The 25,955-nt window shown below is 43.1% G+C and overlaps 4 protein-coding genes across 5 annotated transcripts in view; 3 read left to right on the forward strand and 1 right to left on the reverse strand.

Moving 5' to 3' along the window:
• dnajc27 (DnaJ (Hsp40) homolog, subfamily C, member 27) overlaps positions 1–1,319 on the forward strand; it is a 4,441-nt gene extending 3,122 nt beyond the window's left edge. The window contains exon 7 of the mRNA XM_031878045.1: positions 94–1,319. Coding sequence (XP_031733905.1) covers positions 94–226 — 133 coding nt within the window. The 3' untranslated portion in view covers positions 227–1,319. The remainder of the gene's footprint in view (positions 1–93) is intronic.
• Positions 1,320–3,631: 2,312 nt separating this feature from the next.
• xdh (xanthine dehydrogenase) lies at positions 3,632–19,217 on the forward strand. Its single transcript, XM_031878041.1, has 35 exons — positions 3,632–3,813; positions 4,468–4,525; positions 6,075–6,171; positions 6,347–6,455; positions 6,635–6,761; positions 6,836–6,897; positions 8,701–8,793; positions 8,875–8,955; positions 9,131–9,275; positions 9,369–9,461; positions 9,952–10,103; positions 10,515–10,608; positions 11,083–11,192; positions 11,293–11,477; positions 14,016–14,178; positions 14,267–14,356; positions 14,433–14,602; positions 14,678–14,804; positions 14,885–15,004; positions 15,158–15,254; positions 15,336–15,460; positions 15,606–15,739; positions 15,814–15,901; positions 16,100–16,186; positions 16,270–16,461; positions 16,534–16,679; positions 16,841–16,922; positions 17,038–17,133; positions 17,241–17,444; positions 17,532–17,584; positions 17,663–17,777; positions 18,042–18,107; positions 18,201–18,389; positions 18,468–18,635; positions 18,803–19,217. Exons 1-35 carry the CDS (start codon positions 3,733–3,735, stop codon positions 18,851–18,853), a joined length of 4,050 nt encoding a protein of 1,349 aa, XP_031733901.1. The 5' UTR covers positions 3,632–3,732; the 3' UTR covers positions 18,854–19,217.
• Positions 19,218–20,049: 832 nt separating this feature from the next.
• On the reverse strand, positions 20,050–24,974 carry f2 (coagulation factor II (thrombin)). 2 transcript variants are annotated; one of them, XM_031878044.1, is made up of 16 exons: positions 24,794–24,974; positions 24,497–24,679; positions 24,149–24,229; positions 23,639–23,718; positions 23,183–23,207; positions 22,881–22,946; positions 22,693–22,801; positions 22,293–22,429; positions 21,894–22,187; positions 21,692–21,808; positions 21,301–21,427; positions 21,051–21,218; positions 20,807–20,980; positions 20,545–20,723; positions 20,332–20,402; positions 20,050–20,259 (listed from the first exon to the last, which is right to left on the reverse strand). In XM_031878044.1, the coding sequence occupies exons 2-16, from the start codon at positions 24,564–24,566 to the stop codon at positions 20,107–20,109; spliced, it is 1,851 nt and encodes a 616-aa protein (XP_031733904.1). In that variant the 5' UTR covers positions 24,567–24,679; positions 24,794–24,974; the 3' UTR covers positions 20,050–20,106. The 2 variants fall into 2 exon arrangements, with proteins under 2 accessions (XP_031733904.1, XP_031733902.1); XM_031878042.1 differs by having other exon boundaries at positions 24,497–24,690.
• fbxo3 (F-box protein 3) overlaps positions 24,565–25,955 on the forward strand; it is a 19,781-nt gene continuing 18,390 nt past the window's right edge. The window contains exon 1 of the mRNA XM_031878047.1: positions 24,565–24,681. Coding sequence (XP_031733907.1) covers positions 24,565–24,681 — 117 coding nt within the window. The remainder of the gene's footprint in view (positions 24,682–25,955) is intronic.

A 25,955-nucleotide genomic window follows, 5' to 3' on the forward strand; every position in this document is an offset into this window, starting at 1 on the left:
TAAATAAATAATGTGTGTGTGTGCGTGTAATGCGTGTAATGCGTGTTGTTTAATTAGTCCGTCTCATGTTGGTTCCTACCTGCTTGTTTCCAGGGAGGAGGTGAACAAGGCGTACAGGAAGTTGGCGGTTCTTCTTCATCCTGATAAATGCGTCGCCCCCGGCAGCGAAGACGCCTTCAAGGCCGTTGTGAATGCTCGCACGTCTCTGCTCAAGAACATCAAATAACAAATAACAGCAAATAACACGCCTCCATCTGATTGGACCGCTCGGACATGAAGCGACCAATCACACACTGCCGTCTGAGAACTGTTTCTGTCCATGTGAGGAGGAAGACGATGAGCACCACAAACTACATTAAAGCAGCATTTAAATATTCAAATTCACTCAAACCGGCCAAAATTGAAGAAAGAAAAAGTAAAACTAGATTTTGAGAAGTTGTTTTTGTTTAATTGAATAAAGTTCAAAGATTAAAATCAGCACTTTGAGGTCTGAAGTCAAGAAACAACAGTAATAAATTTAGATTTTCAAAATAAAAGACCGAGTTTCCAGATGTGTTTGACGACCTCAGTGGAGCGGCAGGTCAAAGGTCAGTGTGAAATTATGTCTTATTCTCACGTTTTAAAGACGAGTAGCCAAAATAGAAGTTTAAAGTGCGACGTAAACAAAATGCATGTTTGATATTAATAATGTTAAACGTTTATATTTTACACAAATGTCCAGATGATGATGATGAAGATACGTATTTTCCCTTCAGTGACTCATCTGTTCCCTAAAACTAAACTTCAATGTCTTTTCTGAAGTTATTGAATATTTTCTCAAATATTAAATTATAGTTTGTTCTTAAACTGTACTCAAAATGTTCCCTCACATTCAGAGTTTGTTCCCTTAAGTAGCAAGATGTTTGCTGAAATTAGTTCCCTAAAATGTTTCATTTCTTCTCCTCTTGTTCCCTGAAAATCTTTTTTTTTTTTTTTTTTTATTCTTGTCTTTAATCTTTTTCTCCCTCAAATGTTAAATAATGGATTTAAGTTATGAGTTAAAATCGTTATTATTTACTCAAAGAGTTCATTTTCTACTTTTCCGTTAAACAGCGTTTATTTTCTACGATTCTTTGATCACGTTTACAGAATGACGGGACGTCGTTTACGGCTTGTTACTGTTAAACTAAAATCAGAAAACATTTGAGCTGAATATGTTATTATATTTTTACATGTGTCAGAAACATAAAGGCGTAGCTTCCACTTGTCACTTTAATGTGTTTTTATAACATTTAAATCATTAACACGTTGTCAAATGTAGTTTTTCCACTTAAAGACTGCATTACCCATCAGCCCCGTTGTTGCTTCTTTGTTGATATTTACAGATCAGTTCATTAATATGCTGACGATTTATTCATTTTGAAATAACAAAACAAGCAGATTTCATTTAGTTAAAAACATCAAATAGTTACATTAAATTGAAACTTGTAATAAATTGTTTAACAATTTATTACACAAATCTAACACGTTGAGTTAATTTAACTTCTCAGTGTTATAACCACATTCATTTATTCATTTATCTATTTAGGATGAATGATGGGCACAGTTTGACCTCTGTACCTCGTGTGTGTGTGTGTGTGTGTGTGTGTGTGTGTGTGTGTTCTTGTAAACGCACGTTTCACTGGATTGTTTTTGAAATAATAAAGAGATAAAAATCGTGTGTGTGTCTTTATATATCTGTCTTTGTGAGGACCAGTGACTGTTTAGAGCGTGATGCGGGACGTTCAGTAACCTGTCTCTCTGTTCACCTGTTTGTCTGTCTGTCTCTCTGTTCACCTGTCTGTCTACTTTGTGTAGACTAGTTGTCTCCATCATGTTGCCAGGTTGCTTCCATTGGTTGCTCAGTTCGTGATCGGCGGCAGCGATTACTTCCTGCTGCTGACTCTGGGGGAGGAGCTTAATAGTTGCCCCGCCCCCCTGCTGTCGTTCTGTTGCTGGTTCAGGAAACCAAAGAGTTGCCTCCTCGGACATCGTGAGTCTGGTGCAGTTGTGTTTGTCCTCTGGACGGGAAAAGTGAAAATGTTGAGGCAACAAATTGCCCTCAGTAGTTGCCCTGTTCATCATTAACTGACGTTGCCGGATAAACATGTTTATCCAATAGAGGTGAACATTTTAAGCAACTTTTAAATTGCCCAAAAAAATATAACAGTTGTCAAAGTAATAATGTTGACGCAACACACTGTAAACGTCTCCTGTTAAGATAGTTTCCATAGACAAGTTGCCCATCACATTGTCCGTAATGTTGTCCAGTTTCCTGGACGCTGAAACAATGAGAACGAGATCCAGTGGGAAAGTTGCTTTCAGAGTTGCCCAAAAAGTTCGGCAACTACTTCGAGTTTCTGATGTCCTTTCTCTCCTCCTCCCTTGCTCGTTTCCTTCCTCCTGCTGAGGTGTGATTGGTGACTCCCGTCTGGCTCCGCCCACCTCTGACATCATCAGGTGAACTTCGACACACAAACAACCGAAACGTGACGACATGACGATCAATAACCCTAACCCTACGGAAGCTCAGAGGGAACATTCATATCTTCATTAAAACTGTAGAGGCTCCTTTAAGAAACGATGCTCATTAACATGCTAATTTATGCGTACTTGAAACAAAATGTGTGATCACTTTAAACCAGTTTTCCCAGCAGCACATGAACGCATCACAGCTGAATGTATTTATTTATATTATTGTATTTATATTAGACACATTTAAATAGTTTGACTGAATGTAAACAGACATAACTGATCAAACGTTGTTTTATATGTTGTTTTTAAAGTTCTTCAGAATAAAATGTAAAGATGTGAGCAATTAGAAAACATTGAAATAGTAACAATAAATGTTTAAAATGTTCAAAATGAGGTCAGATTTAATCTGATGTGTCTTTAGTTAATAATTCACTGATCAGCTGTTGCTAACTTTTATTTTCTCACATTTTAGTTTCGTCTTCAGGCTCCTGAAAGAAAAATCAGACATTAAAGGTTTAATTTATTACAACAATAAACAGGAAGTAAACGCAGCAGATGAACCAGAAACAAATGTGATGAATCGGCTCTTTCTGCATTTATATTTATATATAATTCATTCTACTATAGTGTAATCCTCATTAAATACAGAAATAAATGTGCGTTTCAGACATTAGATGTGTTTTATATATATATATAAGTAATTGTTTAATATATTAATACATTAGCTGATATTTTGTATATATTAATGTGATTTATATTTTTATATATTCATTTTAATTTTATATTTCTATATAATAATGTTTTTTATATTTCTTTATATATTAACACATTAACTGTGTTTTATATATTGATATTATTTATATATATTTATTATAAATTAACACATTTAATGTGTTTTACGACCGTCCCCCGGACCACGTGAACGCCTCCTCACCGTGACCATTAAACTGTGAATAATTAGCTGATGACGTCACTCTATCTGGGGTCAGACGTCACTGATCATCTGAAGATGATCCATTAATTAATGATCGGTGTTAAATGAAGTTTCCGGTGATTATCGAGTCCCTGAACGCACCGGGAGGTTCGGCCGGCTCGGTGACATTCAGGGGCCCCGGGTGGCCCGCGGGCCCCTGAAGGACACACCTCTCCGCGGACGGTCCACCCATCGGATCACTGTGATCCGGATCAGTGCAGGAGGACCCGCTCCAGAGGACGCAGAGGACTGGGATCAACGCGGAGATGAACGGGACCACCGCCGACACCGAGACCCGCTCCGGGTCCGGGTCTGATGAACTCGTCTTCTTCGTTAACGGCAAGAAGGTAGAAAAAAAACTGGTGTTTAAATTAAAAAGAGCGACTTTTAAAACATGAAGGTGGACTTTACTCTTTAGCGTTTACATAACAGAGTTACTAATTATGTATGTATATATATATATATATATATATATATATATATATATACATACATACATACACATACTCTGATATGAGAGTTAAAGTTTAAAAACAGGAACTTTATGAAAGAAGCATGAAAACGAGACACGTGGAACAAAGTGACTTATGACTTGTGTGAAGAAGAAAGAAACGAAGAAGAAGAGATTATTGATTAAAGAAACGAAGAAGAGTTTAGTTTTTTATTTGAGGAGAATAAAAAGTCTAAATGATGAAAACATGAAACAATGAATTCTTTCTTTCATTTTTCATTTATTTTGGCCTCAAAGAAGTTTAATTAAAAATCATTATGAAATATATCACATATGTTTGTTTATTGACTTTATATATAATAACTTTAAATCTTAATTTTAGAAAAAGGTAGATTTCTAAAAGTTTTTCTGATTAAAAAATACATTTAATCTATAAAATATCATGAAACTTAAATCTGTCAATCAACAGATTATTAAAAACATTTTATCATATGTAACTGATTTTATTCCACATTTAAGATGTTTGACTTTGATTCTCTTTGTGCTGCAGATTGTTGAAAGAAACGCAGATCCTGAGACGAGTCTGCTGACGTATCTGAGGAGGAAATGTAGGAACACACACACACACACACACACACACACACAGACCTACACTTGTCTGCAGTCCTGCATTCTCTCTAGTGTCCACCAGGGGGCGACTCCTCTGGTTGTATAGAAGTCTATGAGAAAATGACTCTACTTCTCTCTTGATTTATTACCTCAGTAAACATTGTAAACATGAGTTTATGGTCTCAATCTCTAGTTTCAAGTCTTCTTCAATACAGCATGATGTTCATTTAGTACATTATGGTCCATTTAGAGTCACACAGACCATAAAGCAGGGGATGCTTTAGGGCGGGGCTACACAGTGATTGACAGGTTGACACCAAAGACGTATGAATATAGTTTCATGTTGTACTTTTGTACTTTTTCCTCACTCTGGCCTCATCAGGTTTCCTGTTTCACAACTTCTCAAAACTTTCAGTTCTTGTTTTATATTTTGTGTCTTCTGTTATTGTTCAATCTGACACTTTTCAGCTGACCATTAGTTTTCTGGCTTCAGCTTTAAGGAAAACAAAGTCCTTTTGTCACGATCGCTGACACGTTGGTTTTTAAAGAAATTCAAAAGCTACAGCTGGAGTTTCTGTTTTTAAATGTTTTATGATGTTATGAGTTTGGTTTATTGGTGTTCCCATCAAAGAAGATTGATTGTGAGGTCAGTGACCGTCTCTGAGATCATAATCAGCTGGTTCAAAGTGTGAAACCACAGACTCAGAACCTTGAGTCTCCTTAATGGCCTCCTGGTTTCCTGTTGCCCTGAGAGTCCTTGAGGAAGTTGCAGGGGTCTGAAGGATGTTCTGGGGCTAGTTGAGGAACTTCTAGGGGTCTAAACACGTTATGTTTGAGCTTCTCCAAGGACTCCTGGAACCAGTTCAGGGACCATACACAATCCTTTGATCCCAGTGTCCTCCCCAAGGACTATGTGAGCCTCTTCAATGACCTATGGTGCTTTATCAGAAAACCCTGCCACTTTCTCAAGGGCCATTTGATACTCCTTAAAGACTTATGAAACCTCCACAAAGTACCTTCTCAAGGACCCCATGGAAGGACTACTGCCCCCCCCCCCCAAAGTAGCTCTGGTACTTCCTCAAAGAGTTAACGGTTCCCTTCAAGGTTGACATTTAACTTTTCAGGAATCCTCAAAACCCACAAAAGGACCCTAAGAACCTCGTTGAGGACTTCCCTTGTGTCCTTGAGGAGGTACCAAAGATCCCTGAGAGGACATATTGAGGAAGCTCGGACCTCCTTAAGGACAGTTGAGTCTTCTTAAAACCTCTTCAAGGAGCAGTTGAACATCGGGTCTCTAGTCAAACACTTCTTGTTGTCCACGTAGAGACGATAACAGACTTCTTGGTGTCCACGTAGAGACGATAATGAACTGCCCTGGTTCAATCTTGCGTTAAACGAGGACACCTCGTCTTTCACCATCATCTATTCATTCACAGAAGAACTGTTTTAGTTTGAAGTTTCTTGAGGTCAAAGTGTCTCTGAAAGCATGACTGGACTGATGATCCGCCTCGTCAATGATTCATAATTTGCTGTTGACTCTGTGTGTAGTGGGTTTAACAGGAACCAAACTGGGTTGTGCTGAAGGCGGATGTGGCGCCTGTACCGTCATGCTGTCCAGATACCAAACACACACTCAACAGCTGCTGTATCCTTAAAGCTAGTGTGTGTGTGTGTGTGTGTGTGTGTGTGTGTGTGTGTGTCTGATGAACCGTCCCATCAGCTGCAGTCATGTGCTTCCATCTGACACATTCAGACAAACTGATTTCACAGCTGATTAATGAACCATATGTGAGCAGATTATGAGTCTCTAACTCGTCCAGTCACTACGCCGTCAACGCCTGTCTCGCCCCGCTCTGCTCCCTACACCTGGTCGCTGTCACAACCGTAGAGGGCATCGGCAGTGTCGCGAGAAAACTACATCCTGTACAGGTAAAACACGAGCACATGAACCTTTGTTTTAATTCTTTGACTCATGTTGAAGTAAAGACAATAAACTCCAAGATGTCCACGTAGAGACGAAACAACTCCCAGCTGTCTTTGTTGAGACGATGTTTTAATGTGCGTGAACTTGTTTTATCGCGTCATTATGAATATGTTTTGATGTTTAGGAGCGAATAGCGAGAGCTCACGGCTCTCAGTGTGGATTCTGTACTCCGGGGATCGTCATGTCCATGTACGCTCTGCTGAGGAACAACCCCACGCCCAAAATGGCCGACATGGAGGAGGCCTTCCAAGGTAAAGTACCTCAAACAAGAAACACTTAAATATATCAGAACGACAAAACTAAGAAAACTATATATTTTTTTCAGGAAATCTGTGTCGTTGCACCGGATACAGACCGATACTGGAGGGATACAAGACTTTCACTGTGGTGAGACACACACACACATTCACTTGTAAACACACAATAACACACACACATTCACTTGTAAACACACAAGTTACCAGGGCCCCGTTCCTCTACGTGGTTCAACTAAGTCGATCAAATGTCCTATTAGCAGCCTAAATTAACGAGATGATTGAAGTCAGACTATCTCGGTTTCTCCAAGGCTGATCCTCTCAAACAATCTCGTTAATTCGAACCAGACTTCAGTAATCAGGATAATTGCGCGTGCCCGTCCTACTTCAAAAGGGGGAAGCGTTCATCACCGAAACCATGATTTTCTAACAGTACAATGTTACATAAAGTCAAAGAAAGAGCCTCTTTTTACTCCGCTGACGAGCAGGAGATGATCATGAACGCATATGAGGAATTCAAGACCATAATCACGGCAAAATATAACACCTCCACCGCTGCGAGGGCTAGACAAGAAGCACGCAAAATATCACAGACAAGTTAAATGCGTAAGTGTTGGAAAATGTATCGGCTCATTTTAATGCCTCATCACCCCAATCAATCAGATGATATGTCTTTAAATGAGCTGCTGGCAGTAGGCTTAATGAATGCATCATCCAATGAGATCTATAGCGACAATAATGATCTCAACTCTTTCAGAATAAGATAAAAACAAGCCCAAAGAGCATCTACTGATCCTCATTAATATGAGGATATATGTACTGTATGCCCTCATGTATCATGTACTATATATGTGTATATACATGTATGTGTAGATTACCATATAGAACTAGCAGTCTGAATATGTGTGTGTGAATCTGTGTGTGGGCGGATCAGTGTGTGTGTGTGTGTGTATTATTCATCATCAGACATTCAATCAACTGAAGCAGTGAAGATAAATAGTGTGTTATTCACTCTGTTCTTATCACGAGTCCACCTTCATCATGTTCTACAGTAATGATATGCTGGTGTACTAATAACACTGTCATATCATTATGAGTGCTTTAACCCTCATGTATGCAACGCAGCCATCAAGAGGACATGGGAGCAAGTAAACACTAACACACACACATTACTCAGAATGCTGAGTCAGTACAATATGTGCCATGGTGATGTAATGAACACATCCATAAGTTTATTAAGCGCCAAATAAACTGTACGAACAGCTCAGCATGCAGCGGCTTTCCCCATGTTCTCCGCATCGCCAACACTGTACAACAATGTACCACTCGCAGAACAGCTCAAGGCTGCATCCAGTGTGTGAGACATCAGTGCTCGGCTGCAGCGTGTGGTGTTCAATGTATGCTCCAGAAGGTCTGTAAATAAATGATTCCTTGTGGGCAGAATGGATAGCGCTCGTATAGGAAGTCATCGTGATGTGATAACGGATCTTGGCGATGTGGAAGAACTCTCTCCCTATAAAACGCTAATCTAACTAATATCCTCCTTCATCAGTGGATCTCTGAGGAAGGGAGCTGTACATTAATGCAATAGAGGCTTCTTAGTTTGCTCAGCTGCTTTAATGGATCACCGTGTGTCTCACTTTACATGCATTTCCGGAACTCCCGTATAACCCCCGGTATATGCACAAGCGCATCAGACTACCGTATATGACAGGAGCTGCCATGTTTTCCGGGGGAGTGGCAGCTTATCCAGCTACCTTCAGTTAGCCTGCGCTGGAGCAGGTTCAAGCTTATGGATGTGTTGCCATGGTGATTTTGCCAAACTTGCTTCGTGGAACCGAAAAGCCTGATCTACGTCATCTTATCCTGAAAAGTATACGGCTAACTCAGTTAGCCACGTACGAGGAACATGGCCCTGGTGTGTTTTTCCTTTTAGGAGGGGGGGTGCTGTGGTGGCAGGGGGCGGGACAACGGCTGCTGTATGGCCAATGGGAGCGGAGCTGAGGAAAGCTCAGAGGAAGTCGTTGATGTAAGTCATAACTATTTAATGAACTGTTTTCACATCAACATGTTTCATTTTTCTGACTGTGATAAACTGTTTTCTGTTCAGGAATCAACGTCTTTATTCAACGCAGCAGACTTCACACCCTTTGACCCCACACAGGAAGTCATCTTCCCTCCTGAACTCATGGTAAACAATCAATAAATCATCACTGAACTCATTGAAGAAGAGTCTCGTCTTCCGTATAAACCGGGACGTCGTCAGCGTAGAGTCGAATACAGTGTTTGGTTTTAATACCGTGTGAGGAGTTCAGGTGATCCAGAAACTACAGGAAGTTACAAACCTTTTTCTTCGTCCTGTCTAGTCTCTCACCAAAGGTGAAAGGTCAGCCTCACTGTGTTTCCGCGGCGACAGGGCAACGTGGCTGCAGCCCAACAGTCTGGACGAGTTTCTGCGTCTGAAATGGAAACATCCGGATGCTCGGGTGGTGGTGGGAAACACCGAAGTGGGTCAGTCTGTCTGTCTCTCACTAATCTCTCTCATTTATTTATTCATTCATTTATTCGTTCACTCACTCAGTCTCTTACTGTGTGTGTTTTCAGGTATCGAGGTGAAGTTTAAGAACATGGTGTACCCGGTCATCTTGGCTCCGGCCTTCATCCCTGAACTGAACGAAGTGAGAAACACTGAGAATGGTGAGGACGGATGATACTACTAACAATACTATCACTGCCAAACTTTATCGAAAGAAACATTGTTTCTTCAAAGGCCAAAGACTGAGACCCGGACCCGACTCTAGACCCCGAGCTGTATTTGTGCTGGATTCTCTCCATCACTGACTGTTAGCTTGCTCGGCTAAAATGTCTACGAAGAGTTTATTTAACTTTACTGATAATCAGCCGAATGAAAAGTCTTTCTTCAGGAGTCATACGTTGTGATTTATACATTATATGTTAAATTGAGCAATATTTAATGGAGTTTGGTTTTGGAGCTTTAAAACTATCGGAGTTTCAGAATAATTATCCTCCTGACCAATGAGCCACGCCCCGTCCACCTGCTGGTGGCGCCACATCGCCAAAGTCATGAGAGTTCAACCTCTGGAGACTCTGAATCTCTCCAGGATTCCTCCGATATTTCTCAGTTTATCTGACTCGTAAGAGTGTGTGTTTTTTTCTGTGTGTTCAGGCGTGGTGTTTGGTGCAGCGTGCACGCTCAGCCACATGGGGGCGGTGCTTAGACAGGAAGTGGAGACTCTTCCTCCTCATCGGACCGAGGTCTTCCTCGCCATTCTGGAACAGCTGCGCTGGTTTGCCGGACTGCAGATCCGCAACGTCGCGGTGAGTCTATTCTCTGTGGCTTAAACCAGGCGCATAGTTCAGGGACACAGGGAGAGCAGGAGATGGTGGAGCATTACTAGGAAACAGGCTGGTATTTGTGGAAGCTTCTCCAACTGTTAATCAGTGCCAATGGGTAGTTCAAGGACATTGGGAGAGTGAAGACTTTTCCAGGAGATACACACAGTATGTGGGTAGTTCAATGGACCTGGGAGTTTAAAGCTTTTTGTGTCAGTCCATCAATATTAAACATGTTGCAGTACTCTTCTCCAGCAGTTAGTGCTGAGTTCATGGAAACTGGAAAAGTGGACATCTAGGTGTAGGAAAGTTTGAATGAGTCACTTTCTGCTGATGTTTTTTGGTTATTTATTTATTTCACAAACATCAATGTTGGATATGATTCATTGTTTTCAGGCCGTCGGAGGAAACATCATGACAGCGAGTCCCATCTCAGACCTGAACCCAGTGTTCATGGCAACGGGGTGCAAACTCACGCTGTTTGACAAAGGTCTCTCACACACAAACACACACACACACACACACACACACATATCGTGTTTACTTACTCCATGTCCGTCAGAAAAGTGACCTTTAATCCAAACTACTGAGTCACTCGTAGTTTCACTTGTGTATATATCTATATCTATATATCTATATCTATATCTATATATCTATATATATCTATATATATCTATATCTATATATATATCTATATATCTATATATCTATATATATAGATATATATATATATATCTATATATCTATATATCTATCTATCTATATATATATATATATATATATCTATCTCCATCTATATCTATATATCTATATATATCTATCTATCTATATATCTATATCTATATCTATATATATAGATATAGATATAGATATAGATATATATATGTTGTTGAGTTGTGTACTTGTATCACCACAAATGTTTCCAATAACAACAATCATTTTAATCGTGACCATTGACCCTCAGATGGCAGCCGTGTGGTCCGGATGGACGACTCTTTCTTCACCGGTTACCGGAGGACGACGGTGCGACCGCAGGAGGTCCTGGTCTCCATAGAGATCCCGTACAGCAAGAAGGTAGAAGCAGCGTCCCCCCCGAAGAAGAAGTCCGTCAACTAGCAACCACGCGGTCACAGTTGCCTCTGACGAACAGTGTTTTGTTTTTTTCCCTCTTCAGACTCAGTTCGTCTCCGCCTTCAAACAGTCGCCGCGCCGCGAGGACGACATCAGCATCGTGACCGCGGCGATGAGCGTCACCTTCCACCCTGGCACCAACATGGTGGAGGCCCTGATGCTGAGCTACGGCGGCATGGCGGCCACCACGACGCTGGCCACCCAGACGGAGAAGAAGCTGCTGGGAAGGTGACGGCCAATCAGCAACATCATCAACATTATATACATTATGTGTGTGTGTGTCTTTAACTCTCTGATGTCAGGTGTCCTTGTAGAGACGATAAGAACTCCCAGGTGTCCACGTAGAGACGATAACAACTCCCAGGTGTCCACGTAGAGACGATAACGACTCCCAGGTGTCCACGTAGAGACGCTAACGACCCCCAGGTGTCCGCGTAGAAACGCTAACAACTCCCAGGTGTCCACGTAGAGACGCTAACGACTCCCAGGTGTCCTTGTAGAGACGCTAACGACTCCGAGGTGTCCTTGTAGAGACACTAACGACTCCCAGGTGTCCTTGTAGAGACGATAACTACTCCCAGGTGTCCACGTAGAGCAAGGGTGTAGGTTTGGTCTCAGCATTGGTAGGGACACTGCCAGTCCCCCCCCCCCCGCCATCTAAAAAAGTGATATCAGGGGATATACGTTTCTAGGATTCAAAGAAAGGGGGGTTTAGCCCCAAGGGGAGAGGTATGTTTGCGCGTGCAGCAATTTATTTTGGAGCCCATTTGGGGCCGCGGATATCCATTGTTTCAGACAGTTCATAGATTGGTTCATTCAGAAAGAGGGTGATTTTGCTCTGTAGTTTTGCTTGCATTCAGTATATGATAGCACAAGAGACAGAATTTCAGGGTCATAGTGAAATTTGACAACACAAATATGAACTTTTCTCAAATAAAGAATATCCGCATCACTCCCAAATCCTACTTCTTAAAGGGGCCGCACACAATGGATGGAGAGACCTGACAGTGTCAACTTTATATCGTTAAGTATGATGATAGGCTGTTGGATTGTAATTTGAAGGGGGAGAAAACATACAAACCAGAACGCACGCACATATGTAGCATGTTAGAGTTATAAATAACTTGTCCATGTGAGAAACAATAGTTTAATTTAATGACATCACCAAAATAAAAATATATATTTTTTTTTCTTCATTTTTTTTTTTTGAAGCCAATAATGCCAAATTATTTGGGGGGGCTGAAGAACATTTGAGGGGGACTTCAGCCCCCCTAAAATAGGCCTAACAACACCCCCGGTTGATATTATGTTGAACAAGCAAACTTTATTAAAATATATTAACATTTGTGTAACTGATTTAAACATAATAACACTAACAAAACCTTACTTTAAATACAAAACAGTATTCTGCACCAAATAAATAATAATAATAATAATAAATAATTAAATAAATGAATAAAAAACGTTCTGCTAAAATGCCAATATACAGTAACAGTACATTCTATATCCAAAATATATATAAAAAATATTTTCCCAGTTGTGCAGCCAAAAAAAGACAAAAAAAATAAAAAAATAAATCTATTCTGCAGCACTTAATAGGCTACAAATAAAGTGCTTTCCTCCTTTATGCAATTATTAGTAGTGCTGGGCAACGATTACAATTTTTAATCGCGATTAATCGCAAGGATGTTTTGCGATTAATCGCGATTAATCTCATTGTTATGGCAAAGTTCAATAATGAATTCAAAAGTAGGGTATTGCGCACTTTTATTTTAAAAGTACTGCTATATGAACAAAAGGGCAATAACATTTGGTTTAAACACTTTAAACACATCAGGTTGTTGTTAGCAGCAGTGTTCTCTTCACACAGCAGCAGTTCTATCTCTTCACTATCTGTGCTCAGTGTGTGACTGTGTGAAACGTTCCACTGCTGTGCAACAGGAATAACATGTTTCACACGTTTCATCTACATGTGTGTGTTGTGTCAGAGCATGTGAATGCAGCTCTACTGTTCATCACTATAATGCTGTAACTCAGAGGTGATGATGGTGACCCAGCGATCAAAGAATAAAGACACTTTACACACAATTTATGTGTATTTCCCCTTTAACTCACTCGATGCAGCATGTTTTATACTTAATGTGAATACAATTCATACTTTGTTGGCATCTTATTCTGAAAACCGGATGTTCGTCTGAAGAAACCGGATGTTGTCTCACGTTAACTTTCCGCTAACTTTCAAGGTCCTTCACTCGCTCCCGATCTGTGCCGTTTGAATGCGTTTACCATGAATTTTAGCATATAGGTGCAATAAGATGTAAGTGTCTGCTGAGTGGACCACGGAGATCTGAGTGTCTGCTGACTTTACCGCAGCGATGTCCAGTAGTCTCCATTCCTCCACTGCTGCCAGTGAGCAACGGACTTTCAAAATAAAAAAATGCGCTATAAAATAATTGTCGGCGTAATTAATTAATGCGTTAACGCAATAATAACAGCACTAATAATAATACGAATGAGTTTGCAAATATATTGTGCAAAATTATTTTTTCTAACAGGCAATTAAGATTAACAAAATATTGGTGGGGACAATTGTGTCTTTCCCAAACTTTGGTCGTGACTAGTCCCTATGGACCCTATGCAAACCTATGCCCTTGACGTAGAGACGATAACGACTCCCATGTGTCCACGTAGAAACGATAACGACGAAGAGACGAGCAACATCATCAACATTATGTGTGTGTGTCTTTAAATATCTGATGTCATCAGGCGGTGGGGGGAGGAGCTTCTGCAGGACGCCTGCTCCTCATTGGTCGAGGAATTGACCCTCGACCCCTCTGCGCCGGGCGGCATGGTGACGTACCGGAGAACGTTGACCCTCAGCCTGTTCTACAAGTTCTACCTGACGGTGCTGCAGAAGCTCAGAGACCAGGTCTCAGCATTTAAACCAGGGTCTTTTATTTAACTTTTTACTTTATTCTGACATTCACTGAACTCACTTCCTGTGTTGAACTCGTCAGGGGGTGAAAGCGGAGGAGGTCCGGTCCGACTGTCAGAGCGCCGCAGACCTGTTTCACCCAGAGACCCCGTCCAGCGTGCAGGTCTACCAGGTAACACGGTCTGTCTCTGGAGTAAAAGAACCAGTTTTAGTGTCCAGGTATGTGTGATGTCACATGTCTCCTTCAGGCGGTGCCGGAGGGGCGGGGCCAAGACGACGTAGTGGGCCGTCCCATCATGCATCTGTCGGCCCTGAAGCAGGCGACGGGCGAGGCGGTTTACTGCGACGACGTGCCGCTGTACGAGAACGAGCTCTACCTGTCTCTCATCACCAGCAGCAGAGCCCACGCCCACATCCTGTAAGACTCACACCTGAACCACACACACCTGAACCACACACTCACCTGTTGGGTCTGACCAGGTGTGTGTTCCAGCTCCATAGATACCTCAGCAGCAGAGAGTATGCCGGGCGTGGTCTGCTGTGTGTTTGCCGATGACATCCCCGGTAGCAACGCCACCGGACCCATCCAATACGACGAAACCATCCTCGCCGACCGCCAGGTGTGTTTCTGTTTCTCGACCAATCAGGAGAGTCCCTCAGGTTGATGCACAGATTGATGATGTTTCCTTCTTTTCTGCAGGTGACGTGTGTCGGTCACATCATCGGCGCCGTGGTGGCCGACACTCAGCTTCATGCTCAAAGAGCCACCAAAGCCGTCAGGATCCAGTATGAAGAGCTGCAGCCGGTCGTCACCATCCAGGTGAGACCAGAAACACCTGGATGGGATGTTTTAATATACGTTAACATAATATACAACTTTATTGATCCCCTGGGGGAAGCTCACAAGCCACCCAGCAAAAGTTCTTAAAATGAGCTCATCTGGAAATAAATCTGATGTTGGTTTGATTGACAGGAGGCCATTGCTGCCCAGTCCTTCTATCAGCCAATCAGAACCATCCAGAATGGCGACCTGGAGGCGGGGTTTAAACAGGCCGACCACATCCTGGAGGGTAAGACTGTCTGTGTGTGACTTCCTCCTGATTCCAGCTGGACAGGTATTGATTACTGATTATTGATGAATTATCTGACAGGTGAGATGCACATTGGAGGTCAGGAACATTTCTACCTGGAGACAAACGTCACTCTGGCTGTTCCTCGAGGAGAAGACGGAGAGATGGAGCTCTTTGTTTCTACTCAGTGTGCTTCAAAAACACAGGTAACAATACTCTAATCACAGATAACAATACTCCAAATCACAGGTAAAAATACTCTAAACACAGGTAACAATACTCTTAAACACAGGTAACAATCCATATATGCAGTATATAGAATATATAAATCTTGTTTTCTGTCCGTGTCAGTCTCTGGTGGCCAAGGCGTTGGGCGTCCCTGCTAACAGGGTGGTGGTCCGGGTGAAGAGGATGGGTGGAGGCTTTGGGGGGAAGGAGTCCCGAACCACTGTGTTGTCCACTGTGGTCGCCGTGGCAGCAAACAAGTAGGTCTGGAAATCATGTTTGGTTACTTAGCTGTCTTTTTGTTGTCTAACTATTTTCTGCTTTCTTTTGTCAGGCTGAAGAGACCCGTGAGGTGCATGTTGGACAGAGATGAGGACATGTTGGTGACGGGAGGAAGACACCCCTTCTTTGGGAAATACAAGGTGGGAGGAGCCTCCAGCTGTAGTGCTAGCACCAGTAAAAGGAGTTTGACCTGCAGGGTGTTTGCTTTGTTCTGATTCAGGGACTAATGTGACGCTCAGCATTTCCAAAAATCAACCTACTGTTGTATTTTGATCCCTCGGGTTGTTGTAGCTTCACTCGTGAGTCTCCCACATCTGTAATCATTACTTCTGCTCCAGGTGGGTTTTCTAAACAGCGGGAAGGTCGTGGCTTTGGACGTGTCGTACTACAGCAACGCTGGAAACTCCATGGACCTCTCTTTGTCGGTGAGTATCGTTTACAAACAACGTGCCTCTCTTTGCTGACGACATGCTGATGTTTTTCACCGATGTGTGCCGCCGTGTTGAAGGTCATGGAGCGCGCTTTGTTCCACATGGAGAACTCATACAGCGTGGCCAACGTGCGCGGCCGCGGCTTCCTGTGCCGCACCAACCTGCCGTCCAACACGGCCTTCAGGGGCTTCGGAGGGCCGCAAGCCATGATGGTCGCCGAGAGCTGGATAACCGATGTGGCTCAGAGTCTGGGCAGGCCGGCCGATGAGGTACATAGCTGGATGAATATAAAGTCAGACGTCATGAGCAGTGTACAGTCAGTGACCCTGTCTTCCCTGCAGGTGCGCCGGTTGAATCTGTATGTGGAAGGTGAGTTGACGCCCTACAACCAGATCCTGAATCAATTCACCCTGGACCGCTGCTGGGACGAGTGTCTGTCCCGCTCTGGATACCAGCAGTGTCGAGCCGCCGTCGACCTTTACAACAGGTAATCTGAGTATAGTGTTGAGTCCTTCAACAAGTAACACAGTCCAGTTTAAGGTCTCAAGACTTTGTGATGGGTCCTACAACAGCTAAAGGTCTCGAGACTTTGTCGAGTTTTATGACGGTACCAAAATATCCAAATAAGTTTCTGTTCTTTTCTGTCAGGCAGAACCGGTGGACCAAACGAGGCCTCGCCATTGTCCCCACCAAGTTCGGCATTGGCTTCACTACCTTCTTCCTCAACCAGGTCTGATCCAACAACACCGACTAACAAACCGTTAAAAGACTGAAGGAATGTAGAACATTTGGGTTTTGTGACGTCATGAATTTGCTTTAGTCCATGTTTCTCTGTGCGTCTGCAGGCCGGAGCTCTGGTTCATATCTACACCGATGGCTCGGTGTTGTTGACCCACGGAGGGACGGAGATGGGACAAGGACTCCACACCAAGATGGTCCAGGTACCTGAACTAATCAGACCACTACGCACACTGAACAGTAAAGGGGCCCAATATGAGACCTTGGGGGACTCCAATGTTGTCCTAACAAGCTGTGTCTGTTGGTCCAGGTTGCCAGCAGGGTTCTGGGTATCCCCTGTTCAAAGATCCACATCTCAGAGACCAGCACCAGCATGGTCCCCAACACCAGCCCCACCGCTGCCTCCGCATCCTCGGACCTCAACGGGGCCGCCGTGCAGAACGCCTGTGAGATCCTCGAGAAACGCCTGGAGCCCTACAAGACCCAGAACCCCAAAGGATCATGGGAAGACTGGGTGAGCAAGAGCAGGAGTACTTTATCCTGTTTGTCCACATTATAGTCTGTCAGGAGTAAGTCTCCTCACTATAGTTCTGTGTTCCAGGTGAGAGCAGCGTATTTTGACAGAGTCAACCTCAGTGCAAACGGTTTCTACAAGTAAGTCACCTGTTCAGTAAATGTGTTGATTCTATAAGATCCAGGATGGAGTTTCACTGTTTCTTGTTTTCTTATCAGGACTCCAGATCTTTGTTACGACTTTGACTCAAACTCGGGCCGAGCGTTCAACTACTTCACCTACGGAGTGGGCTGTTCAGAGGTGGAGATCGACTGTCTGACCGGAGCTCATAAGGTGGGAACACTGAGTGGGAGCACTGAGACGGACAAAGTATAATATATATATACATAGAGTTCTGACTGTAAAGGTGTCCCACAAGGATCCACATCAAGCCCCCTGTTATTACCTCTCCAGTATTTTACTTATTACACCTCTATGCTGACGATACCATCTTGTATGTGAACATCTTGTCTTTCAACAAGATGTTCCAAAAACCAGAAGTTAGACATGTGTTTTGTTTTATATCATGTTTAATAAATATGTTTATTTGTGTTGTAGAACCTGAGTAGCACCATAGTGATGGACGTCGGTCACAGCCTCAACCCGGCTATTGACATCGGACAGGTGAGTCGACCGATGCGTTGGTAATTGCACTTTCTTTTGACCTTTCCTGTAGCGCCTCCTTCAGGTCAAAGTGTCCTCCCTGTGTCTCCTCAGGTGGAGGGGGCGTTCGTTCAGGGTCTGGGTCTCTTCACCATGGAGGAGCTGCATTATTCGCCCCAGGGCGTCCTCCTCACTCGGGGTCCCGGTTCTTATAAGATCCCCGCTTTTGGTGACATTCCCACCCGGCTCACCGTCTCGCTGCTCCGGGACGCACCTAACGACAAGGCCATCTTCTCCTCCAAGGTCTTGACCCCGAACACTCCTCAGAACTATTGAAACAGAACCACTACAGACATTTGAATTCATATCTTTTCTCCCCAGGCTGTCGGTGAGCCTCCTCTCTTTCTGGCCGCGGCGAATTTCTATGCCATCAAAGACGCCATCACCGCTGCCCGGGGGGAGTCGGGCATCAGTGGTCCCTTCAGGCTGGACAGCCCCGCCTCCACCGAGAGGATCCGCAACGCCTGCATCGACAGATTCACCAAACTGGTAGGAAAAGATCTCACTGGTATTTAGAGACGTTTCTCGGGGAGAACTGAGCACAGATGCTGGGAAAAACAATTCTTCATGGTGCCTGTTGTCTAAAATATCTGAATATACTGGAACCAACAGGCCGAAAACTCAAGTTAACATACCAACTGTTATTCTTTTTTCAGTGTCCTCCTGCAGAACCTGGGACCTTCATCCCCTGGTCTGTACAAGTCTAGGACCAGAGACACAGGAAACCACCACTGATGGAGAACCACTAAAATACCGAAGCACAATCATTAAATGTCACTAACTGATTAGGACTTGATTAACAGTTGATGATGTTGGTAAAGATGCTCCTGTTTAATACGTTTACACTTTAATTAACACTGTTAGCTATCAGGTAGCATAATATCTTCCGTAAAGGACACAGTTATTTCAGCTGAGGTCAGCTAATAGTAATCATTAGATATATAATAAGTGTTCACATCAAAATGAAGTATGATGCGAGTCAGATTTGGATTAATGATCACTGTACAATGTTCTATAGAATTATTGCACTGTATGAATGAAAAAAATAAAGCACATTTTGCTGGATGTTTATTCACATGACAGTTAGTAAAGCTGATTATAGCTAAATATAAACTCTTTAAAACAACAAGGGTGGAACAAAGGATGCTAGTGAGAACACGGGACTCTAGTGAGAACACGGGACGCTGGTGAGAACACGGGACGCTGGTGAGAACACGGGACTCTAGTGAGAACACGGGACTCGAGTGAGAACACGGGACGCTAGTGAGAACACCGGACTCCAGTGAGAACACGGGACTACAGAGTTAAATTCACACAGAGTTCTAAAGAGAGTGATCAGGGGTGGGGGGGTCCGTCTACTGGAATCCTGTTTCAGGCTGTGCAGTTAAAGAAGTATAAGAAGAGCTTTATCTGTGTAACAACAGACACACAGACATATTCGTTTTATCCTTAAGGCATAGAACATGTGAATATACAATAAGTACTTGTTATCCAACACACAGAAGAGGATAAGTGTGCAGGCAGTCAGCTGCATCACAAGTTACATGATGCAAGCTTATGATAGCTTGTTGGAAAACAAGTTATAAAACAGTTTACTTATAAGAATATAAAATACTTGATAATATTGAAATACTGCTAACATTAGTTAACCCCTGCTGATGAATTATCTTGATTGTTTTCAACATTTTGTCGTCCTGAATAGTGGCCGAGCCCAGAATGCTAACAAACCACAAAAATGTAAACTGATGTATTTTGTCTATGACGATCAACACTAACTGATTATTGATAACTGATTATTACCAGATGATGAAAACTGAGCATTTTAATGGGATGTTTGTGTTGGAGATCTTGTATCTGCGCTTGTTGAATAAAAGGTTTAATCAGCCACACATGATGCTGTAAGTGTTGTAGGATTTGGACAAACTTTATTAGCATTGTCTACATAACAGGAAGTGTTATTTTAGTCGTCGTTTTTTCCCGTCTTGTCGATGATCTTCCTCATCCACCTGGTCATCCTGAACACGTGAGTGTAGAAGCCGTACTTTCCATCTCGGTCGCAGCCTTCGCCCCACGACACGATGCCCATCTGGTACCAGCGGTCCTCAGCCGGGTACTGATCACACAGAACAAGTCCATCTTATGAACTGTTAATATACTGAATGCTTAAACAGAAGATGATGCTCACCTTCATGACAAACGGTCCACCGCTGTCTCCCTCACAGGCGTCTCCACGTTTGGCGTCCTCTTGATGGTGACCTGCGACAGAAACGGTGTTGAGCTAAATGCTAACATGCTAATTTTCGTGTGATCCATCCAATCACTGTTGAGTTATTTCAGCTTGAAGCAACACGTTGGACCAACAATCATCGAAAGAATAAACGTAGAAATAGAAACGTACCAGCACAGAACATGTTGTCGGTGACCTTGACCGACGTGGAGCTGCGGCAGGTGTCGTGGTCTACGATCGGCAGGTGGATTTGCTGGAGCACTTTGGGTAGATTTCTTGCCGAGGGGCTCCAGGTTTCCTTCAGGTTCCCCCAACCGGTGACTCGACCTTTGTAGCCTTCGGTCATGAGACTGTTGGAGGAAACACGAGATGATTCTAGGGAGTCTAAACACGGAGGTTTTGGACAGTTGGGTCTGTTCTGTGCTGGTCTTACTTCACAGCCACCTTCCTGGTGGGGAGGCAGATCGGGTGGATCGCGTCGCTGAAGACCAACGGACGTCTCAGGTGCAGCAGGGCGATGTCCCGGTTCAGGTTCTCCTTCCAGTTGTACCTCGGGTGGACGATGATTTCGCTGATGGCCACGATCTTCTCGACACCACGCTCGAACCTGGAACAAAATCCTGGTGAGTATTCTCTCGTTCTAACATTCGTTCATACCTGCAGGCAGGAGGTCTTACGTGGCCCGGTTGTGTTTCCCGAGTCGGACCAGGATGTCGCCGGCGGTGAAGTTCTTGTTCCAGGGCGGGTAGAGGATGCAGTGAGCGGCAGTGAGGATCCATTGGTCGCTGATCAGACTGGCTCCACACAGCAGCTCCTGGGGGCTCCTCTTGTACAGCATCACCTGCCTGCAGGACGGGAACCAGGAAGCAGGTGAGTCATGTGATCAAGTGGTGTTGTTACCACGGTGACGGCTTATTGTTTGGTTACCATGGTGCTGAGGCCACTTCGGCGTCGTTTCCCCCGACGATGCGTTTCTCTCTGTACGACTCCAGCAGCTCGTCCTCATTCGCGTCCTTTTTGTTCAGCTTTTCAAACAGGGAGCGTTCTCCACACACTGTAAACCAGTCAGTAAACCTGTTAACTAACCAGTTAACTAACCAGTAAACCAAGCAATAAGCCAGTAGACAATTTAACTAACCATGTTGTCAACCAGACATTAAACAAGTTAAACTAATCAATAAACCAGTAAGAGATCCATTTATTTGCCTATTTAACCAGTCAGTGAATCGTCAGTCAAAACATATGTCAGCTGGTTAGTTAGCTGGTTAGTTCGGGAGTCAGACAGCTAGTTAATCTGTAGTTATTGATCATCACTCACCACTCTCTCCTTGTCCGAAGGTTCGAGGACTGAAGAACATTTTCTTGGGGGCTCTGAGGACGGATCGTTCTCGACCTTCTGTCTCCGTCGTCTGATGGTCCTCAACCAGCGGGTCCTCTGGGACATAGACACAGACAGGTAACAGGTAGGTACACCTGAGTAGTACTCTTTCGTAGTACTGGTACTCTTTAGTAGTACTTACCACACAGCTCCAGGTCGCAGTAGTCCATGGTCACGTTTCCAGAGACCTCAACGTAGCACCAGGGGCCCTCGGGGTCCTTGTCCGGGTTCCGGCACTTGTTTCCTGGCAGACTGACCTCGGGGATGAAGTCCTTGTCCACGCTGAGGGCCTTGGCCTCCAGAGAGGACCACTGAAGACACGTGTGTCCTCCCAGGGTCACGGCCAGGTCGCCCGTGTACTCCAGGCCATGATTGGGTAAACATTGGCCGGTTTTGATTGGTTCAGGGGCCACAGTGGGCGGGACAAAGTCCTGGCCTTCAAGGAAAAGACCATGTTTAGTAATCTAGTCCAGAAAGTCTTGGACCACATGATGTTAGTAGTAGTATGATGAAGGACTGTGGTGTACTAGCAGCTACTTGCCACATGTGGGGACCCTGCAGGTCTCCTTCTGGACTGTGGGGTCTTTGGTGAAACACCAGGGTCCCTCTGTACGGCTGTCCGGGTTTCTACAGAAGTTCTCCTGCAGGACGCTGTTTGGATCTGAAGCGTTGAACTCTCTGAAGACAGGCAGACAGACGGGTACTAACTAGTAACTAGTCAATGGATCATAGTTTACTACTCACTGTGTTTCATTAACTCATACAACTAGTTACTGATCTTGTTCTTAAGTTTTTACATTTTATAAATCAAGTTTAGTTAGTGAGTTAGATTTGTTTATTAGTTTGTTGTTTATTGGCTAGTTAGTTGGTTAGTTGGTTGGTTAGTTAGTTGGTTAGTCGGTTGGTTGGTTAGTTGGTTGGTTAGTTGGTTGCTTGGTTACCTGATTATGGGATGTGGGTAGCTGCTCCTCCAGGCTTGACATTGTCTTCCTGATTGTGTGATGTTGATGTTTCCTTCATAGTTCACTCCTGAACCAGAGATACACTGACCTACACACACACACACAGGTTGTCAGTGTAACTGTATATTTATTTTCTAAGAACTTTTTAACATTTAAAGTTTATTTACCTTCTAAACATTGTCTCACAATGTTGATGTTGTCTTCTGTTCTTATCATCTGAGTTCCTTTACAGTCTGAGAGACAGACAGACAGACAGACAGACAGACAGACAGGTAGTGACATGTTTTGTACTCAGGTTGTGTACTTGTGATCTGTCCTGGACTTTGTTCCTGTTTGCAGAACAGAACGTCTGAATAAACTTCACATTTGAAGTGAAAGTATATAACTGTTGTAATTCTACACAGTAAAATAAGTTATACATTAACAGAACAAAGTTTTTATTGATGTGAGGAGAAGCTGAGTCACTCACCCTGATACTTCATCCAGAAGTTCTTCTGCAGAGAACAGAGTTCCTGGTTAGACTGAGTACTGTTACTACGGAGTACTACTGCTACAAGTACTGTTACTACGGAGTACTACTGCTACAAGTACTGTTATTACTGAGTACTACTGCTACAAGTACTGTTACTACTGAGTACTGTTACTACTAATACTTTTATTACTAATACTGTTATTACTAGTACTGTTACTACTAATATTGTTACTACTAGTACTGTTATTACTAACGCTGTTATTACTAGTACTGTTATTACTAACACTGTTTATTACTAACAGTGTTAGTAATAATACTGTTATTACTAACACTGTTATTACTAGTACTGTTATTACTAACACTGTTACTACTAGTACTGTTATTATTAACACTGTTATTACTAGTACTGTTACTACAATGCAGTGAATGAAAGAGAACAAAATGGCGTCGCACCGTTTCATCCATCTGTTCGAACACCTCTCTGGCTTCTTCATGGTCACAGATCTCTTCTACACATTCTCTCTCCAGGTTACCTGACAGGAAGTAACACATGTCCATAACAACAACAATAGTAATAATAATGATAACTATACAACAGTAATAAGAACAATGGTGAGAGACATTAATAACAATAATTATAATAAAAACAGGACACAGTGGTTCCCAACCTTAGGTCGGGGCCCTTTAACGGTCCATTTGTGGAAAAAGTACTCTGAACTTCTACTAATCAGAATCTTAAGTTTAAAAGTATGAGCATAAAATATACTTCAAGTACCTAAAGTAAAAGTACTCATGAAGCAGAATGTTGTAGAATAAATGAAAATGTTTTCTTGACTTTACTTCTTGTGAGTTTAAATATAAATATATTTACTGCTCATAAAGTACAACGTGTGACTCACCTGGTTGAGTTTATATCTAAATGTATTTATGTATATATATATTTTTATATATATATTGCCTCACCTGGTTTAATCTCCTCAAACAGCTGATTGGCTCTACGGTTCCTGACCAGCAGCTGATTGGCCCGCTGGCTGTGGAGGAAAACTACACACGATAAAACCTTTACAGTTATTATGAAGCTCAAAAGTACTCTTATAACATAAATATACTCCGTGTACTGTAGGGTGTAGTACCTGCAGTAACAGTACTACACATTTAAATCCAGATACTTGTGTATTTATACATCCTGAACTCGTTTCTTTATCGACTGCTGTTACTGGAAAAAGGTTCAATCTAAACCTGGAGTATTATGAGTATTTATGCTACTGGTACTTGAAGGACTCATTGTAGTATTGATAGTAGTATTTGTACCTTGGTCTGCCAGGCAGCTGTGCAGCAGAAACAGCAGCAGAACAGCAGCTGGTTTCAGTCTTGTCTCCATGATCCAGATCCTCAACAAGCAGCACCTCAGAACCTCAGAACCAGATCCTCAGAACCAGAACCCGATCCAGCAGAGTTGGTCTTCAGAGTGTATCTCTGTCCCGTCTGTCTCCTCTGTGAGGTGACTGACCAGAGGGTCAAAGTGTCATTTCAACATGTTTACTTTGACTCAGTACTCTGGAGGATACAAGTACACAACGAGCAGTAGTACAACGTGGTAATACTCACGATTATCAAGATGTATTTATCAAGATGAGGAAGTTATACGAGTATTGTTATTATGATTGTCATTTTCTTCTTCTTGTTATTATTACTAGTTTGAATTCATTATTGTATGAATTATAATATATTTATTTTCATTTAGTTAATTTAGTTAATTTCTTTGGTGAAGTCTGTCTGTTATTAATGTGATTATGAACTAGTAACTCTTTCTGTGTACAGCCCAGAGGACCGGTGTTACAGTGACAGCGGTCCTCTGGCTGCACTGACCCGTGAACTTTAGTTCCTCGTGTGTTTGAGAAGACGTCAGCTGAGTAAAGAACAGGAGCTGATCTCAGGTCAGAGCTCAGGCTTCAGGCCTTAAAAGGGAATCAAGTCAACAAACAGCAAATATTGACTCATACTGAAGTACAAGTAGTACTACCTCTGAGGAAATACTTCATCAAAACACACTTAAATCAAGAAATGTAAAAGCCCTCCTGTCTGTGTGTGAGTCTGTCTGTCTGTCTTTGTGTGTATCTGTGTGTGTGTGTGTCTGTCTTTGTGTGTGTCTGTCTGTCTGTGTGTGTGTGTGTCTGTCTGTCTGTCTGTCTGTGTGTGTGTGTCTGTCTTTGTGTGTGTCTGTCTGTCTTTGTGTGTCTGTCTGTGTGTGTGTCTGTCTGTGTCTGTCTGATGTTCAGCTCCCACTTGAGGTCCTGGGATATGATGGAGGAAGCAGAAGGACTCCATCGCGTCGACGGGGGAGTCACACACAGTGATAGGGGGAGTCACACAGGGTGATAGAGGGAGTCACACAGGGTGATAGAGGGAGTCACACACAGTGATAGAGGGAGTCACACAGTGAGATAGAGGGAGTCACACAGGGAGATAGAGGGAGTCACACAGGGTGATAGGGGGAGTCACACACAGTGATAGGGGGAGTCACACAGGGTGATAGAGGGAGTCACACAGGGAGATAGAGGGAGTCACATACAGTGATAGGGGGAGTCACACAGGGAGATAGAGGGAGTCACACACAGTGATAGAGGGAGTCACACAGGGAGATAGAGGGAGTCACACACAGTGATAGGGGGAGTCACACAGGGTGATAGAGGGAGTCACACACAGTGATAGGGGGAGTCACACAGTGATAGGGGGAGTCACACACAGTGATAGGGGGAGTCACACAGGG

This window comes from Anarrhichthys ocellatus, unplaced genomic scaffold (genome assembly GCF_004355925.1).
Source record: "Anarrhichthys ocellatus isolate YVR2014 unplaced genomic scaffold, GSC_Weel_1.0 scaffold159, whole genome shotgun sequence".
Classification (NCBI taxonomy): domain Eukaryota; kingdom Metazoa; phylum Chordata; class Actinopteri; order Perciformes; family Anarhichadidae; genus Anarrhichthys; species Anarrhichthys ocellatus.

Bases quoted from the DNA above. Each gene is read 5' to 3' on its own strand.
- xdh (XM_031878041.1), top strand. From the start codon at position 3,733: ATGAACGGGACCACCGCCGACACCGAGACCCGCTCCGGGTCCGGGTCT. The intron at 15,461-15,605 runs GTAACAATACTC...TGTCCGTGTCAG, and splicing joins AGTGTGCTTCAAAAACACAG to TCTCTGGTGGCCAAGGCGTT. The intron at 18,636-18,802 runs GTAGGAAAAGAT...TTCTTTTTTCAG, and splicing joins TCGACAGATTCACCAAACTG to TGTCCTCCTGCAGAACCTGG.
- f2 (XM_031878044.1), bottom strand. From the start codon at position 24,566: ATGGAGACAAGACTGAAACCAGCTGCTGTTCTGCTGCTGTTTCTGCTG. The intron at 22,188-22,292 runs GCAAGTAGCTGC...TTTTCCTTGAAG, and splicing joins CTGCAGGGTCCCCACATGTG to GCCAGGACTTTGTCCCGCCC. The intron at 21,809-21,893 runs GTAAGTACTACT...TCTATGTCCCAG, and splicing joins CTGCGACCTGGAGCTGTGTG to AGGACCCGCTGGTTGAGGAC.